Source organism: Nomia melanderi, chromosome 3, assembly GCF_051020985.1.
Source record: "Nomia melanderi isolate GNS246 chromosome 3, iyNomMela1, whole genome shotgun sequence".
In the NCBI taxonomy this organism is placed as follows: domain Eukaryota; kingdom Metazoa; phylum Arthropoda; class Insecta; order Hymenoptera; family Halictidae; genus Nomia; species Nomia melanderi.
Genome location: NC_135001.1, coordinates 6,589,813 through 6,607,030, shown reverse-complemented (window position 1 = coordinate 6,607,030; position 17,218 = coordinate 6,589,813). Strand labels below are relative to the sequence as shown.

The following is a 17,218-nucleotide window of genomic DNA, read 5'->3' as shown; positions in this document are numbered from 1 at the left end:
AATTTCTCGTTGACTCACGGCGGCTCGTACCAAATGCAGTCGATGTTCTTGAATTGACTGAGCAAGACCAGTGCTATAGAGTTCAGAATATCATAATTAAATACTAATCACGACAATGTTTAAAATTCAAAGTTTGTGTTCAACTGACTTCTGCCTTAGTAACATCATCATTGAGATTTACTAATTCATATTTCAATATCTTGTAATTGAATTATGATAATATTTCATAAGTATGGATCATTTAATGTACTAATGACGCGTTGATTGTATTTCATCGAGAACGTTTTCTAATATGAACATCTAGTTGCAGTAATTTGAAAGTTCATAGGGGTAGGCTGCAATTACAACTCATTTCATTCGTCTGACCGATTAAAAAAATTGAGCAGTTTCGACAGCGAACGCTTCTCCATGGAAAATGTACCAAATTTGTATACTGTCAAACGAAGTCGTTGGATCATAGCATGATCAATAATAGGCACCTGACTTCTGATAACGTGACATTGTACCAGTTGGATTCGTAAATCAGCAATCACCGCTGCGGCTATGTGGTTCAAGGTGAATCCGAAGAATCAGAAGAATTCGAGGGTGGCCGCGGCACTGATATAGACCGTCGGATGCACGTAATCCTTGTGGATATCGTCTGGTACCGCGGCGATGCGATTCAAGGATATTCATTTCATCGGTGAAAAGCGATCGAAGTTTCGTGGGGCGCGCGGCAAGCACGCACTTCAGGTAATACGACACGGCACCGTCACGTGGCTCGCGTGCCACCGATAACACTACTGACCTATTCTTCCTTCCTATCTTTCGCTTTCGCATCTGGAGCGTGTTATTTCTCTCCCTATGCACGTTGAAACTGAGCTTTTTTCACTTTTTGTTTGAGTACAACACGTATCACCAAACATCGAAAGACGAACTTATCAATTGTAGCGATGCCCGCATCGACTCGAAAAGCGAACCGCATGCATTAACATTAAAACTGCCCGGCGAATCAAATTGGTCGAGTTCAGAATTTTTATTTTGCAAGTATTTAAATTACGAAGGCGTTTTTGCGAAAGAATTTTAATTAAATTTTCGTATTTGTATAGATATAAAACTAGGAAACTCTTTGAATTTTCAGGAACGTATTGTTCTAAGTTTTATAAATAATTAAAAGTAAGTCATGCCGATTGAACGGTAGTTTTAGAGTTAATCAAAAGCGGCGCGTGCAACGTTATAAAGTCTACCCACCCTTACATAAAGCGCGGACTAAACTAACCCTTCTCCGCCGATCGTACGCAGCCTTCCCCACTCTATACAGGCAGGATAAAACCAAACCCCAGCCGTTCCTCGCGAAAAACCAGCATGCGCAAGATCAGAACGGTTCGACTTATCCCCCACCATTTCTTTCCCATATATCTTCCGTTCAACTCCCGTTTCCTCGGATATCTGAGATTCGTCGCCGCCGGATGATTGAATGAAGAGGAGTAAATGAAAAATAGCACTCGCGAAACATTCGTTGCAAATGGACACGTGCTTAGAGAAGGAGATATGTTTTTTATTTTTTGTTCGTTTTTTTAGCATATAAAATTGTACTCATACATAAACTATATATAACTTACAAATTACAAAATGTGTATTGAAAACTATTGTCGATTTACGTGTCCTTCGTGTCGCTGTCTCAGTCTTCCGCTATTACTTTGTTCCCTTTAGCTTCCATTTCTGGTTTTATATCTTGTAGAACGTGCTCGTGCCTTTCCTGCAAAACATAAAAAAATACTGTAAAATACTTGCTTGGTAATCGGTAAGTTTGAATTTAATATACATACCAATGGTACAGCCATAAGATACACCAGATGGATCGATCGTGGGAGTATCATTTTATGCATGGATGCTCACCAACTCCATACAGAACTCTATAGCTGAATGTTTCAAATCGGATGGTTTTTGTAATCTGTCCTCCATTATAGATCAAACCACAAGGTGCCAGGTCCACACATTTATCGATGTTGAACATTCTTTTGTTTGCTCCAGGCTTGAACAGATTGACAGTAATAATCTTCTCAACGGTAAATACTACACCATCCCTTTCAATTAAACCTATCACTGTCCCAGATGTAAAATGATAGAATTTTAATTATTGAATATTATTCAGAAAGATAGAAGGTCAAATTTGACAATGAATATTTAAATACGTTCCATTGAAATAGAGACAATGAAATAAAGATTAAAACATAGTTTAATTCTATGTATTGATGAGTCAAATACACTGGATAGATAAAAATCGTTTTCATTCTAAATCTCCGATAACGGTTTCTGTACAGCTTATTATTGGATTAATACATTTCATATTTACCTCCATCCTGCGTAACACATTCTGTAGCTAATCTTAATTACGAGTACAGTTGTATTTTTCACTGAAAACAATTGTTTACATTCAAACATGATGTAAACACGAGGAAATCAAAACTTGACGGCTGCGCCGCATAGCTCCGTTCAGGTGAGGTTAGATGACACTCTCAACACTACCATCTTACGACAATCGCTAGAAGTCTTCTACACTTTATAAAGAAATTCAAACCGTAGGTAATGGTGCACAAAAACATAATATCCAATAGAATTTTTGACAAATATCATAGTTAATCAAATATATTAAAATAATATATTTGATCTTTTATTTACTTCGAAAAATAAATGTAGTGCATTGGGAGTTGCATTGTTAAAAATACTTAAATGCCTATATATTTAAGTAATGCAAAATCGTATGTGCAAATTACTAAAAATTCTTCTGCATTTTATTCCGGCTAAATTTTCCGCAGTTTACAACAAACGAAATTTTATTTAATGTACAGAAAAGATTATGAAAAATCAATGCTCTTTAACTAAATTAAATAACAACAAAGGAATACTTAAAGATCATAATTTATTCGTGTGTATTTTCACGCCCTATTTAATAATATTTTCATTTTTAAATATCCAACTAAGATTATCGTTCACCAGAGATCCTTCGAAGAAAGTGCAAGTCCCAGATGCACGAAACCAAAATGTCGGCGACACGGTACGCTCGGTCACTTTTATAAGACGGTTTATTCCCTCAACAAACCTTGAAGCTTGCTCGTTTGTCATTCGTGTGCATCGATCCGAGGGTGAGCCAATATCTTATGATTTTCTCCCATTGTAACCGTAATCCACGCACAATCATTAATTATGACGTGTAATAGGGGAAACCGAACGTGCGCTTCCAGCACATTCTTTCCTTACCGGTGACGGATGTGAGCGGTGAAAGCTTGGCGCTCTTGGACTCTTACTTTGTGCATGAATAAAGACAATGTCTACCTGCTATTTCATTTATTCGCATGTTTCATATTCCACGCATATCAAGGAATATATTTAAATACGTCATTCATATCAATTGTAAGAGAATATTTCTTCATTAAAACGTTGATAATCATTAATAATCTTAGTACAAACGTAAAAAAGATTGAACAGAAAAGATGGATGGACAAAGGAGAAGAAAATGAGTAAGAAAGTGGACATTTTACTTTCAACAATATAATGGACAGTCAGTTCTCAGTTGGATTCAAAATAATGTGACGATTTCGTTAAAAAATTGCAAGGCATTAATGTTTCACATAGTAGAGAAAAGCGTTAGGGACAGTATCTACACTCCGGGATCGTGAATAATTCAATTGCCGTTCGCATAATTGATCATGCAACTACTAGCAGTAAGATGAAAGGTCCGGTAGCAGTGTAATGCCGTTGTAGCCATTGCAAGTATATTCGTAATTGAAGGTTCGAGAATGCAGAAATTAAATATTCATCGGCGAAGGGAAATCGTGTGTCCTCGCATCCGTCTAGAAAAAAATGATATCCTCGAGCCGCCGAATGCATAATTGATGCGCGGATCATACGAGCAACAAGGAGGCTCGTTAATATTTCATACTTTTATTATTTCTTCACTAATATTCTATTCTGTTACCATGGTTTTCGTACTTTTCGTGTATCATTCCCACTCTCCTTTCCTTCATTTCTTTCTGGTTTGACGAGGGGTCGTAATTTCCTTTGAATCTATCGAGGCTCGGTTTAGTGCAAGGGAATGGGGTCTGCCGGATGCAATAAACCGAGAAATGTGTAAATTGTATACAGATAATGCGTCGTTAGTCCAATTACATCCGAGATACCCTTTTTTTTATTCTGCAAAGGAATAAGATGATTGTTTATGTATTTTATTGATACCATTTATTCTGTATTGTATAGAGTACCTGAGTACGCCTTGACATCAGGTTTTACTGTTTTCTTGAATTTTAATGGGGTTCCTATGTTTTGTTTTTCATGTCGTAGAGGACGGAAATGTATCCCCATCGATTTCGTCAAGATCTGAAAATGTAGAAGCGCGTCTCGCAATGGAGAAAAGGATTTCCATGTATTTTAATCGCAAGAAATTTAATTGTTTATGGAACAGGTTTCACATTGAAGACACCCACCTTCGCACGCGAGTGCACCGGCAAGAAAAGACACAATTTATTCACGGTTGCTTACCTCGGAGTAAAGCTGCAAAGTGAAAGAACAAAACTTGCCCGCAGTGATCCGCAATTAGTTTCTCCCGGCACATGATAATTACGATTGCTCACCAAACATCCATAATGTTAAAATATAAATATTTAGTTCCGAGAATAGAGTAATAAATATTGATAAATTAAGAAATGCAATAAGGACGTATAATAAATGGTTTAGTTGTGAAAAGACATCGAATGATTGAAAGAATTTGTTGGATCCATTACCTTTGCTTTGTAACTCCAGTGAGTAGCTGTAGTATTTACATAAGTTTTCCAAGATAATTGAATATAATTGTTGAATATGATATTGGCTACAATTTTATTAATCAATTGAATATAAAATGTGTACGAGAAATGTATCGCGTTCGTTGAACAGTGATTACTATTTTGTTTTTTATTAATGAATCATTCATTCACGGCCAACAATACGGATAAATATCCGGCGGAAGTCTTTAAAATCTGAAAGAATTTTTGATATATCCGAGATGTCTGTTATTACTTGAAAAATTTTAAACAATTATCGGTTTGTTCGCGAATAAGTCCTTGCTGACTCACAGCGTTGAAGAGTGTGAGAGTGAAGGGACTGAATTTTCCTGCGGTTATTTGAAAGGATATTCTCGCTCGACCTATTATGTTAATCAGTGTGGATGCTTGTTTCGGCGGTAGCTTATACCAAATGGAATCGTACGCTGACTCGGCAATTCCGGTACTCTAGAGTTTAGAATACTATTATATTATACAGGAACTGCATGAAAATATTATTTTTTTCTCAATAAAATGAAAATGAAAATTTATATTTTTATTCTTGTCTTTTTGTAAAAATCTTTAAATTTGCTACCATGAATATTATAGCACGATTGCTTAGCACGTTTATTTTTTATTGTTCATAAAATATTTTTATAAAATGAATAATAAAATTATAAGTATCTTGGATGCTTACTTCTTCAACAAGAGTTTCACCCACATAACAATATATAAAAAAGTGCATCATCGTGGATACCACGTGCAGAATAAAGAATGTCAAACCAACAACATTCATTTCCTCTGTGGTTTGATCGACAGCCTACAAAATGATTACGCGGCTATCGTTATTTCATTAGGAAAAACTGATTTCATTCACTTCTCATAGACGTACAGTTAACATACGATATCCTGTCAGACACAACATCGCCGTGCAGATTAGGGTTTGCACAAACAATGTCAGATTGAAGCAATCTTCCAGAATTACTGCAAATCTAAAATCGAAAGATTAAAGAAATGAACTTCCCGAAGACTATAATTAGTATCATTAGGATGCAAACATTTGCATATATTATAACTGATCAAGCTTCATAATTTAATAAATCAGTATTACAGTTATTGTTTTATCAAAGCCAAAAAATGTAACGATTTCATAGAAGAGAAAAATATACAATAGATCATAATGAATTCTAACACACCATAACAACAAAAACAGAGTAATCATTGGAATTCGTTATTCATGAAAAGCAATCAACATATGAAATCATAAGATTGACAGTTAATTCTGAAAAAATAATTCTGGAATTAGTAATATTTACAAACTCTTTCATCTTAACACATTCGCGACCGTTGGCGTGAGTTCACGTGCTTTCAAACATAATAACTTTCAAACAGCAGATCGTCACATGAACGAATATTCCAAAACAAATTTCCCACTTATTGTCCGTGTTTTAACGTCAAACATCTATGGCAACTAGCTTACGATTTCCTTGATTTCCACCAGCATTAGTTGTTAGAAAAGCAAACAATTTTCCGATCGCAAATGTGTTAATAGCAGCATAAATAATCGGTGCAGACCTGTACAACTGATTATGTCTGTACACGATATACCCAAGTCTCCCTTTGAACTCCATAAAATTGGTCTCGTTGCTCGTGTTCACCAAATTTGTGACGGCCAGTCTAAGAACGGACAACTGTCCGCATAAATGCAGCACAAGGACTGCGAGGAACGTGTCGAAACAAGAATAAGCGACCCCGGCGAGTACGGTGCCTATAAACTGTCCCAGCCAAGTAAGTTCGAAATTGGGACTCTTTTTCGTATTATAAGGAAACATGGCAGGATGTAAGAAACCCTCCAAATCAGCCTCCGAAGAGTTCTGCATGTTGTTCCAAACTTGCAACGTGAGGAATGCGAGAAGCATCATCCACACACTCGTGGAGCAGACGATGGATATCATTCGACTTGTCTTGGCGCTCTTTAGCATCGTCTGGCGATACGCTTTTGGCAAAGGCCGCGACCAGTCTTCCAGTATTTGACCGAGCAAGAACGTTAGGGCTGGAACGATAATAATTTACCAAAACAATGAGTCCATGGCGATAGCTGAAAAGATTTTTTCTTTTCTGGAAAATAAGGTGAAAATCAAGAAGCTAAAATTGGTAATAAGGCCAGTAATAATAAAGAAGTAGTAATAATAAGAATGATAATAAAAAAATAAGATGATAATGCCCAAATTCCTTCCTATATACTTAATTAATGATTAGTTTATTAGAGGCATTTAACGAACGAGAGAGCAAGAAGTGGCGAATATTCGCTTGGAGTTACCAGTCTTATTGTATCGTAAAACAAGTTGCTTCGTCAGGGCGAATGCAATGGGCACGTTGATCGACAGATTCTCAATCACCTCGTCCAAATTCGTCGATTTCAGTACCAGTCGCGCGGTCTGCGGCGCGCATATGAACATAAACGAGACAATACTCGTGAACCAGAAGACGAAAGATGATATTCGCCGTTTACGATGCGAGATCAACCTTGGTTCCGGCCACACGCCGAGCAGAGTTAGATTGAATTGACTCCATCCCATCGCGAAATCCATTTCTCTGTTTGCATTGAAATCAACGTCGTTGCTGGACACTTTTTAATGACTATATTTCATCATTACAACGAAATTCAATCATAAACTCAAATCAACTTCGAACAAAAACGAATACTGGAAATGGATTCTGTGAGTCTACGAACCGAAAGCAAATGTCCTAGAATCTATGAGTGTTATAATCAAAAAGAAATGTGTTCACGTAGGAAGTAAGTAATATCGAAGAACAAATAACGATATCAGTATATTCCAAAACTGCACATCAACGATGCTTTATTTTCCGGAATCATCTCACAGAATTGAGTAGGAATGATTGATAGATCAACAACGCAGTTACGGAAACTATGTCCGCAATGTTAACGATTGCGGTTTATTGCTTCCACGGGTTTATTTTATTCGAATTTCCTCCGAACGGAAATGAATCGACGACTGAACTTCTAGATTGCGCGCAACCCGTTGCCGAGCACGGTCTTCATTACGCATTCCCATCCATCCCTCGAAAACGTTTTCCGATAGGAACTTTTAATAGCCACAATTTGAAAGTTGCCCGTGGAAAGACACCCTGTAATCCGAACTCTTTTCGTCTGTCTGACGGATCGAAAGATTGAAAGATTGACGTAGACTCTTCGAGTAATAACATTCCCGTTGGAAGAAAAAGTTGGTTAGTTTTGTCGGGGAATTTGGTCGTTGCATAGAAATTTATCTCGATATGAGACATAGTAGATGCGTGCAGATGTTGAACTTTCATAAATGATATTCGTAGAAGTTCTACAACTCTGAGATTGATCAGTCGTCACTGCCCATGATAGTGAAAGGAACTGACAGATAATCAATCGCCGTTCTTAAGATCTGAAATTGAAAGAGACAATCATTCCTTGTATTTTTTTACTTCTGTTTCTCCAAAAATCGTTAAGCAAATGCAATTTCATTTTAAGTATGTTACAGTGCACATAGGAACGCCAAACTGATGGATGTCCACCCCATATCTCTTCTTACTGGACTTTGTTATATATTGCCAAAGTCACTACCTATAATATGTTTGGTACGTATCTTAATTCTTAGTTTCTTTTCATCTTTTCAGTATCCTGTCCAATTTTCTCTTTAATTCTCCCATCAATGATCTCCTTCAATGAAAAGTAACTTCAAATTCAAAAGTTCAAATCAAAAGAATTTCAAAGTTGCAAGTAACGTTGAACAATCAATTAATTCTCTAACAGACAATAGAGTTTCCTTGTTCACCAGTTCAGATGTTCACGTCTCTTGACGATCCAAGTCAGCTCCTCCTGAATGTCGCTAGATTTTTTTATTCCAGCCGCCTCGTCCATCAAGTTTTCTAATTTTCTATTCAAATTTTGGAACTGTCCGTAGGTGTGCAACACTAGCATAGCTATGAAAATATCGACGCCGGTGTAGGGGATGGTTGCGCAGTAGGCAGCGAACACTTGAGCCACGTTCGCTATTATCCTGAACGAGGTCTGTCTCATATCGAAAGGATAGTATCCTGGATAAATGACTAAATAGTCCTGGAGCTCCTTGGTTACGTCAGTTTTGGCAATCGTGAACGTCCGGATGCTGATATAGGCGGTCACCATGCACTGAATGAAAATAGTACACCAGACGGATAAAGATTTCGAGAGTTTCGCGCTGTTCATCATCGTTGTACTCTCTTCCTCGGTCTTCGAAGCGTACCAGTCGTCGTAAAACGATTTAATCAAAGGCATGAGATCTTCGAACATAAATTGAAGTCGTTGGTATTCGAGAAATCAAGATGAACAATTGTAATTAATTATACTTTGTTTTATGAAAGAAGGGCCCTTGTCACATTATGAGATAGAGTATGGTGAGCAATAATTTTTACCTCAAAAAATATTAATCATATACGGTTCGATCTTTCTTTATATTAATCAGAAGAAATTGACCTTCTTAAAGAAATTATAGTGTCAGTTTTAACATTATTACCGAACAACATCATGATAAATAAATTTTTATTTATTGTATTCATGGTTTTCTATGTAGGAAGAACGTAATATAGGTCGTAACGTTTAATTAATACTTCTTTAACGATCTCTACCATGTATATGAAGACTGGAGTTAGCCCCCACCCTTACAATAATTCTTTAAACATTCTTCTGACTGACTAACATTGGCGACCTTTATTTATAAATAGGTCAGCCTCGACAGCAGAGAGCTCAGTTTGTCGTGAACTCTTGAACTGTGAGAACTGGGAAGGATCAGTAGACACTCCTGAAATCGCCTGGACCTTCGTGGATCTTCCTGGACTTCTCTGGCCATCAGTGGCCTACTCCTAGCTCCACTCTTGAACACTGGTGGCTACTACTGACCATCACTGCCCACTACTGACCATTACCGTCCGATTGAGATCAATGCAGATCCATGATGCCCATTAGCTATGAGTGCAAACCAGTGATCTTCAACCCAATCTGAGCCATATACCGATTGCAAGCAGCAATCGCTACATAGCTTGGGAGGAGCCGAGGACTACTCATTGGCATTCATCAGTGCTGGCCACCATGGATCTGCATTAATCTCTACTGATCGGGGGTAGTCAGTACTGGTCACCAGTGTCCCAGAGTGAAGGTAGGAGTAGACCACTGATGCCCAGAGAGGTCCAGGACAGTCCAGGATAGTCCAGGATAGTCCAGGATAGTCCAGGATAGTCCAGGCGATCTCAGGAGGGTCTGCTGGTCCTCTCCGATCCTCACAATTCAAAAGTTCACGGCAAACTGAGCCCTCAGCTATCGAGACTGTTCCCTATATGGGCGAAGGTCCCCGACGGCAGTGGTGATGTTCTTGACGTCGTCACGCTTACCGGATCACATTTTTACGGAGTAGTATTTCGGTCGTACCAGAGGAAAAAATAAATTGTCCAAAAAGCAAGTTTTCCGTAAATCATTATATTTTATTATATGCAAGGAAGTTATATACATTTTTATTAAGGTTCTAATATTCTCATGTGGGAATGTAATTTTAAATTGAAATAATCTTCATAATTAATACAGAAAAATTGTATTTCAAGTAAAAATAGCGTACATTAATGTGTTTGTGAGATTAAATGTTTTGATATTACATTATTTAACTAAAAACATTGTAATTTAAATGAATATGTAATGCATGATATTATTGAAGTACAATTTTTTTGGTCATTTAGGTAAATATATAATGAATAAAACTAGTTTCAGATAGAAATATGTACATTATTATGTTGTATGATAATTTATAGGATAAGCCCATCTATAATAAGATGTTGATTGATTTATATCCGCGATTTATGGAAATTATGTTTTGTAATATTACATTCGGTGAAAATTATTCCCATCGTTCAAACATCCCCGCCGCATTCATTTGTTGTCGCCAAGTTGTGTAACACAGTTGTTGTATATGTCTACCATATCGCCGGCAGCTGCTATTCAGTTCAATCGCTTGTTATCTTACGAACTCTTTTCTTCGAAGCATTCGAAACTCCATTCTGGCTCTACAGCTCAAAGTTTTTGTCAGTGAATAATGGCATGCTTGTAATGAAGATGTTATAGAAGATTGTAATTGTGAAATTCAATATTGTAAATCAAAGTTAGACCAGTTCAAAATGTTATCTTGTTAAATAAAATACTTACATCAGGATTGCGCACGAAGAAACGCACTGAAGTAGAATTAAATCGCCAGTTGACCTCGTATTATTCCCTAATGATCTGCCAATATATCGAAAAATTACAAACGCATTCGTTACATATAACTTCTACAAAGACATTTAAGGATTAGTTATTCTTACTCCAAATGTTCTTCTAATAAATAAAGAAGAATCTTTCTAATAAACATATACCTTCACAGGACAACGTAAGTAACTCTTTGTTGCTTAAATCCAGGGAAAAAACGAAGGTGAAGGTTTTTCCTTTCTAAAAGACATCCATCAAAGAAAAGTCCAGTCTGAAAGAGAAAACCGTTGAAATGAAATTGACTTTGAGGAGTATCAAGGAATCGCCAGGGATGTTTTTTGTTCACCGAATTGTTGAAAACTTGTCTTGAGTAGCCGTCTGGATGCTTAACAATGCCTGTCAGAAAGTAAGATTTAGTTATGAATGTTATTATTGAATATTGAACGCTAAGAAAGATATTATAGAAGTTAAAAATGTTTGGTTCATTTGTATTTCATATTTATAAAATACTTTTACCCGGAAAGTTTCAAATTTCAAGAAACCGTAATGAAAAGATTATTTATAAAACATGATATCGAAACAGTGGGCGACAGGTTAGCAAACAGGTATTTACTATACGCCCCACATATTAGTTCCATTGGTCTTAGGTTTGAAAGGAAGTGCTCAGAAGCAAAGGGAACTCTTCCATTCACGTCGCTCGAATCGCCCCGACTTTCGGCGCATGGTCATTGGTACGCGCCGAGTCCCGAGCGTTGTGAGTGGAGGAGTCCCCTTTCCTATGTGCACCTTGAAAGCAAACGCCGATGGAGCTAACGCAAGGGGCGGAGTATAATTAACATATTATTAAATACAGGTTTGCGTATGAAGAATTGAGATCGCCGAAGCAATGGAAGCAATGGTGTAACTGTCGAGAAGGAATTCGATCGCAAGACGTTCTCAAGCCGGTCAACAAAGAATTGAATTTCGGCAAATTCCTTCCAATGCTTCAGCAGATCAATTCGCAGCTAGCATTGCAAACAAAAGAGAGTAAACTTTCCGAAAAAGTCCAGATGAATACTTCTCAGATGAGACAATGTTTTAACAGAGGTGGTGGCAGACGTTCTAGTTGAGTATCTGAAGATGCATCTCAACTTATATTGAAATTATGAATAACTTCAAGTAATCAGGAATGTGCCATGACAAGATTCTTAAGAGTTTTCTGAAAATCGTTAACTATGTAATCAGTGAATTAAAAACAAGATGTAATTCCACAATAATGTGAAAAAGTATTTCCATAGGAATAATTCATTGAACTTACGAAATTGAAGCAGTAAAACAATGGCGCCATCTCTGTAAAAATGCTGAAGGCGCTAACAATTTAACAACATCGTGATAGACACGAAATCCGTACAAACATTTTTCCACTAAGATTTTTTATTGATTCTGATTTAAATCATTGATCACCCGATCCTTCCTCGATGATACAATATACAGTTTTCTATCTGATACTTCGAAATATCGATGCACTAACCAGAAAACAGTCAGCTGCTGAACTACACCAGCCTGCAAAGTCAAAAGTGTATGTTAAGTGTCAGAAGACTGACGCTAGGTTTTCTACTTTACAAAGGAATACAATTCACCTGTGATAGCTAAAGCCTCATTTCAAAGTGTTCAATGTGATGACAATAGATTCTGAATCCACAATCGTTAGCTCGACATGATCCTTCACAAAGGGTACTGTCAACAATACGGATTAGCCGGATCAAAGCATTTGAAGTATCTGCTATTGTAGAACCAAACAGGTGAATGGAACAGGGTTTTATGGGTGTAATAATAAGTTTAAGAGAAATTACGTTGAAGAAAACCGGGCCTAACTAAATTGGATCCACTTACCCGCTTTTCCTAACCTATTAGTGATCGGAATGCTAACGATCGTAATGTGTACTGATCTCCCTACATGTCCTCTTGTTTGAGGTTGATACCTAAATAAATGAGACCATCCCTCGATGATCCATGTCATTATTTGTCAATTGAACTGTAAATAAATCCATGTATCCCATGTTAGATGATCGAAGTCCTTCTTCAGGCTGCAGCTAAGTGTAGAAAACAATTCTAGGGTGCAACATCGCTGTTTTAATTTCAGTTCTTAGAGGTCACGTCAGTAGTTGCAATTTTGTTTAGTGGTACCCATGATTGTCTCTAGGAAAGATGAATAAGAGGAAGGCGGATTATCACTTGAGAGAGAGAAAGTGCTACTTTGCAACACATACCATGATGATCGAATCGTGACAATCGATACATGAATTGTACTAGAATGTTCTGGGATGTTTTAATCCCGCCACTTTAATTAATTAGAGCCCTATCAAATGTAATGAAAAGTTGATTTCAGTATTTTGCTATAAAATAATTCTATATGTGTGCAATTAACAAATCATTTAAAAACAAAGTATTATCTTCAGAAAATTAAAAATTGTTAATTTATTGGAACGTGACGTCACATATCGCGATTTTCACGCATGCTCAGAAGCCTGGGCCTTCCCCCACTCCAACGGTTCGTTACCGGTTGAAGACGCGACCGGCGTCATTCTTTTCTGGACGAGTAAAGGGGTTGGACGTATTTTGAAATTCCGCGAATTAATTATTCTCCATATTTAAAATTTTTTGTGGCGTCTATCGAGCATCTTCCTGTTGCTGTCCCATCCTGAGCTTCTCAACCGTCGTTTGGTAATATTTCTACTACTTTCTTTTTGTTTTAACACTTTTTCGTACACATTTTTGATTTTGTCATATATTTTTCGCGAAATTCGAGATTTAGTAATTGCGTGAAACAATAACGGCCACATGGCGTGCATCAGTTGAAATTTTCCGATTTGCTTCAATACAATTCAGCTAAATAATTCGGTTTTGATGTTAATAAGTAAATTTTTGAATAGAATTTTACTTGATAATCATTTTAATTCGGGTGCTGTTATAATTTTCAAAAAATTTGATTTATCCTTTGGCGTCTGTCGGTTATTCTCTTTTTGCCGGTTTATTCCAGTTTTTCAATCATTGTTTGTTAACGTTTACGTTGATTTTTTTTTTGTTTTAACACTTTTTCGTACACATTTTTGATTTTGTCATATATTTTTCGCGAAATTCGAGATTCTGTAACTGCGTAAAAGAGTAACGGCCGTTATGGCGTCCATCAGTTCAAATTTCCCGATTTGCTTCACTTTATAATTCAGTTAAATAATTCGATTTCGGTGATAATAAGTAACTTTTTATGAATCGAATTTTATTTGGAAATGATTTTAATTCGGGTGCTATTATTATTTTCAAAAAATTTATTTGATTTTTCCCTTGGCGTCTATCGGTCATTCTCTTTTTGCCGGTTTATTTCATTTCGCGAAATTCGGGAGTTAATAACTGCGTAAGAAAAGTAACGGCCATTATGGCGTCCATCAGTTCAAATTTCCCGATTTGCTTCAATTTACAATTTAGTTAAATAATTCAATTTCGGTGTTAAGAACTAAATTCTTGAATCGAATTTAACTTGGCAGTGATTTTAACGCGAGTACCATTATTATTTTAACAGAATTAATATAATTTCTGTTGTATTGTCTGTTTCAGAGTTCTGATCGACATTCATTGCGGATGCAAAGCCGTCACGTAACGACGCCATTGAACACCTCAAGGAAATCTGCCTGACACGTATCACATTTGAGTATCATTTGGTTATTTATTTATTTATTCATTGGTTTCTAATATTAGCTTCATTTTCTTCAGATATTGAAATTAAACGTATTTGCACTTCATTGTACTTCGGTCGCGACATTATCTCTAATTTAATAATTTCAACTTGCAATTTTTTATTAACAATTAAATTTATCAACATTTTCGGCTGCAAGCTTTATTATTTAAACTTTTCTACATTTGACATGCTCATCGAAGCATATATAAATAAAGTAACATTGTTAATTACAAGTTTTTAGAATATCGAGCAATATTTCCGGGTAACGGTCGGTGTAATAGAAGCTAAGCTCCCCACCCGTCTAATCGTTTTTTACAGGCATTTGAGACTTCAGGGAGCGAAGTCAGTAGAGTCAGTGTTGCTACGTACCGATAGACATATTATGTTTCAAATATATACAGAGTATAGAAGGTTTCAGTAATTTTCCGTTTATGTAACTGGTGTAGGGCATTCGGTAGTAGAGTCAGTGTTTTTTCGCGATGTATGTCAAATTGTTTCTAGAGCACCGTGGCTCTAAGTTTTTATACCTGCCGCATTAGAGACACATTTGTTCGCCGTAAATTATTCTCGGTCCCGATAAATATAGTTTTTTTTTAAATTTTTTTTTTTTTTTTGACAAATGAAATTGACGGTTGACGCGGAATTAGAGTCACTGTATCGAGGAAGAGGACAACTTTTGGGTGCTGTTCCCGTTTTATTTGGGTAGGTTCCTTTTGATTTTGTTTCTATAATTATAGTTAATTAGTATTTAATATTAATTATTAATTAACTATTCGTATTAAACTATTAGTTATCAATTATTTATTTATTAATATTGTTCATTGCTTACTGTCCAATTATTTATTTATTAATAATGTTTATTGTTTACTGTTCAATTATTTATTTATTATTTATTATTTGTTATTTGTTGAAAATAAAAAATGAAAATTTATTACTGCTCTTTTTAATTAATTTTAACGCATGCTTTTCTTTTTTATTCTAGGTAACAGCTTATTTTAATGAAGCAGTTGACTGCCGCAGCTCGTAGGATGGGCATTTGGCGTCGTTGTTGGTGGATCAGTGTAAGTGTTATCTTACATTACCAATAATTAATTCCAGTTTTTGTAAAATTATTATTTGTTTTGGATTAAGCCATAAACAGTTTCTTATTTTTCTGTGCTTTTTTCATTTTTAGTTTGCTGCTATTGATCCCCTTCGACGTCCATCGGTTCCGTGAGTACACAAAAAAGAGAAACAAAACCAAATGTTTAAATTCCTTCTTTTTGTTTTTTTTTGTTTTATTTCATTCTTCTGGTCACTTATGTCGTAGGACGAAAGGTCTAATTGCGACACAGGTAACTGGTTCTGTAATTTTATTCTGTGAGCACAATGAACGCAAGTACGCCAAGCGTACCTGTGAGTAGTAACATTTAATCCTTAGACAGGCAGGAATCTTCTTGTATATCATGGTTTTTAAGTATCGATTGGTTTTTAAATCAAAGGAAGCTGAAGTCTTCCGTAAATAATTAAATAAAAGTTGAGTAGCATTAAAATAACTTTAAATAACTGTTGAATTCAAGTTTCAAATGAAATATCTAAGAATATATTGATACGTTGATCGTATAAATAAATTAAATCTAGCATTTTCCCTATTTTTAATGATAATAGCTGAATAATATTTTTTTTATTAAACTTCCTTAAATGACATGAATATATTAGAGACAAAGTACAAGAAGATAATTCGCGACGGGTAGATCCTTGAGTCAAAGCAACAGGTTTGCCTTATTGTAGTATATTTTACAAAATGTGCTTTGATAAGAGGATCGCCCGAGGGTTTTTAAAGAATTCCATGATTAATTATTTGCACTCGAATATTTTTCACTAACAATTTTCAACACTTTCTGATAAGACATAGACAACATTTTTGACTCTAATTTATTGAGAAATAATGCATAAACTGAGAAACAAAGATATTTTATTGCAACTTCTCATGAGATATGGACAACATTTTTGAAACTAATTTATTAAGAAATCATGCATAAACTGAGAAACAAAGATATTTTATTTCAATTTCTGATGAGATATAGACATTTTCGAAACTAATTTATTTAGAAATCACGCATAAACTGAGAAACGAAGATATTTTATTTCAGTATTTTATATACTGATGCTTTTTACAGAACTTAATGTTAAATATTGAACTTTATGATTTTGCTGTATCAAATTAAATGCTCACTAAGAGTCACCTGTCGAGTGCAAAGAGTTAAGCGAATTCTAGTTCGCTAAAAAACTAACAAACACTTGGCTTTTAGTTAGGCTTTTCCAGGTTGCTTAATCCGTGTTCATTGCTCAAGTCCTTTCACGTGCCCAGGTGCTACTTGGGAGGGTGAGAGCAATGGGTACGATGAAATATATTATAATTAAAAATGTGTGACGACTGATGACGTTTTGTGTATCGTGCACGACGTAATTTCCACTTTGTGTATGTGG

General features: G+C 35.9%; 1 protein-coding gene and 3 long non-coding RNA genes across 5 annotated transcripts; 1 reads left to right on the top strand and 3 right to left on the bottom strand.

The window, feature by feature from the left end:
- Nucleotides 1–5: 5 nt before the first annotated feature.
- On the bottom strand, nucleotides 6–2,872 carry LOC116430569 (uncharacterized). The gene is made up of 3 exons (XR_004235740.2): nucleotides 2,336–2,872; nucleotides 1,809–2,014; nucleotides 6–1,738 (listed from the first exon to the last, which is right to left on the bottom strand). It is a non-coding gene; the product is annotated as an uncharacterized LOC116430569 (long non-coding RNA).
- Nucleotides 607–8,871, top strand: LOC143174363 (uncharacterized). Of its 2 annotated transcripts, none has more exons than XR_012998208.1 (3): nucleotides 607–732; nucleotides 8,302–8,408; nucleotides 8,735–8,871. It is a non-coding gene; the product is annotated as an uncharacterized LOC143174363 (long non-coding RNA). The 2 variants fall into 2 exon arrangements; XR_012998207.1 differs by lacking the exon at nucleotides 607–732 and adding an exon at nucleotides 7,394–7,575 and having other exon boundaries at nucleotides 8,312–8,408.
- LOC116434157 (odorant receptor 4-like) lies at nucleotides 3,499–15,917 on the bottom strand. The gene is made up of 7 exons (XM_076365858.1): nucleotides 15,889–15,917; nucleotides 7,099–7,373; nucleotides 6,354–6,831; nucleotides 5,671–5,770; nucleotides 5,476–5,598; nucleotides 5,091–5,246; nucleotides 3,499–4,994 (listed from the first exon to the last, which is right to left on the bottom strand). Exons 1-7 carry the CDS (start codon nucleotides 15,915–15,917, stop codon nucleotides 4,941–4,943), a joined length of 1,215 nt encoding a protein of 404 aa, XP_076221973.1. The 3' UTR covers nucleotides 3,499–4,940.
- Nucleotides 12,108–13,085, bottom strand: LOC116431824 (uncharacterized). The gene is made up of 4 exons (XR_004236011.2): nucleotides 12,910–13,085; nucleotides 12,657–12,799; nucleotides 12,335–12,579; nucleotides 12,108–12,235 (listed from the first exon to the last, which is right to left on the bottom strand). It is a non-coding gene; the product is annotated as an uncharacterized LOC116431824 (long non-coding RNA).
- Nucleotides 15,918–17,218: the final 1,301 nt, after the last annotated feature.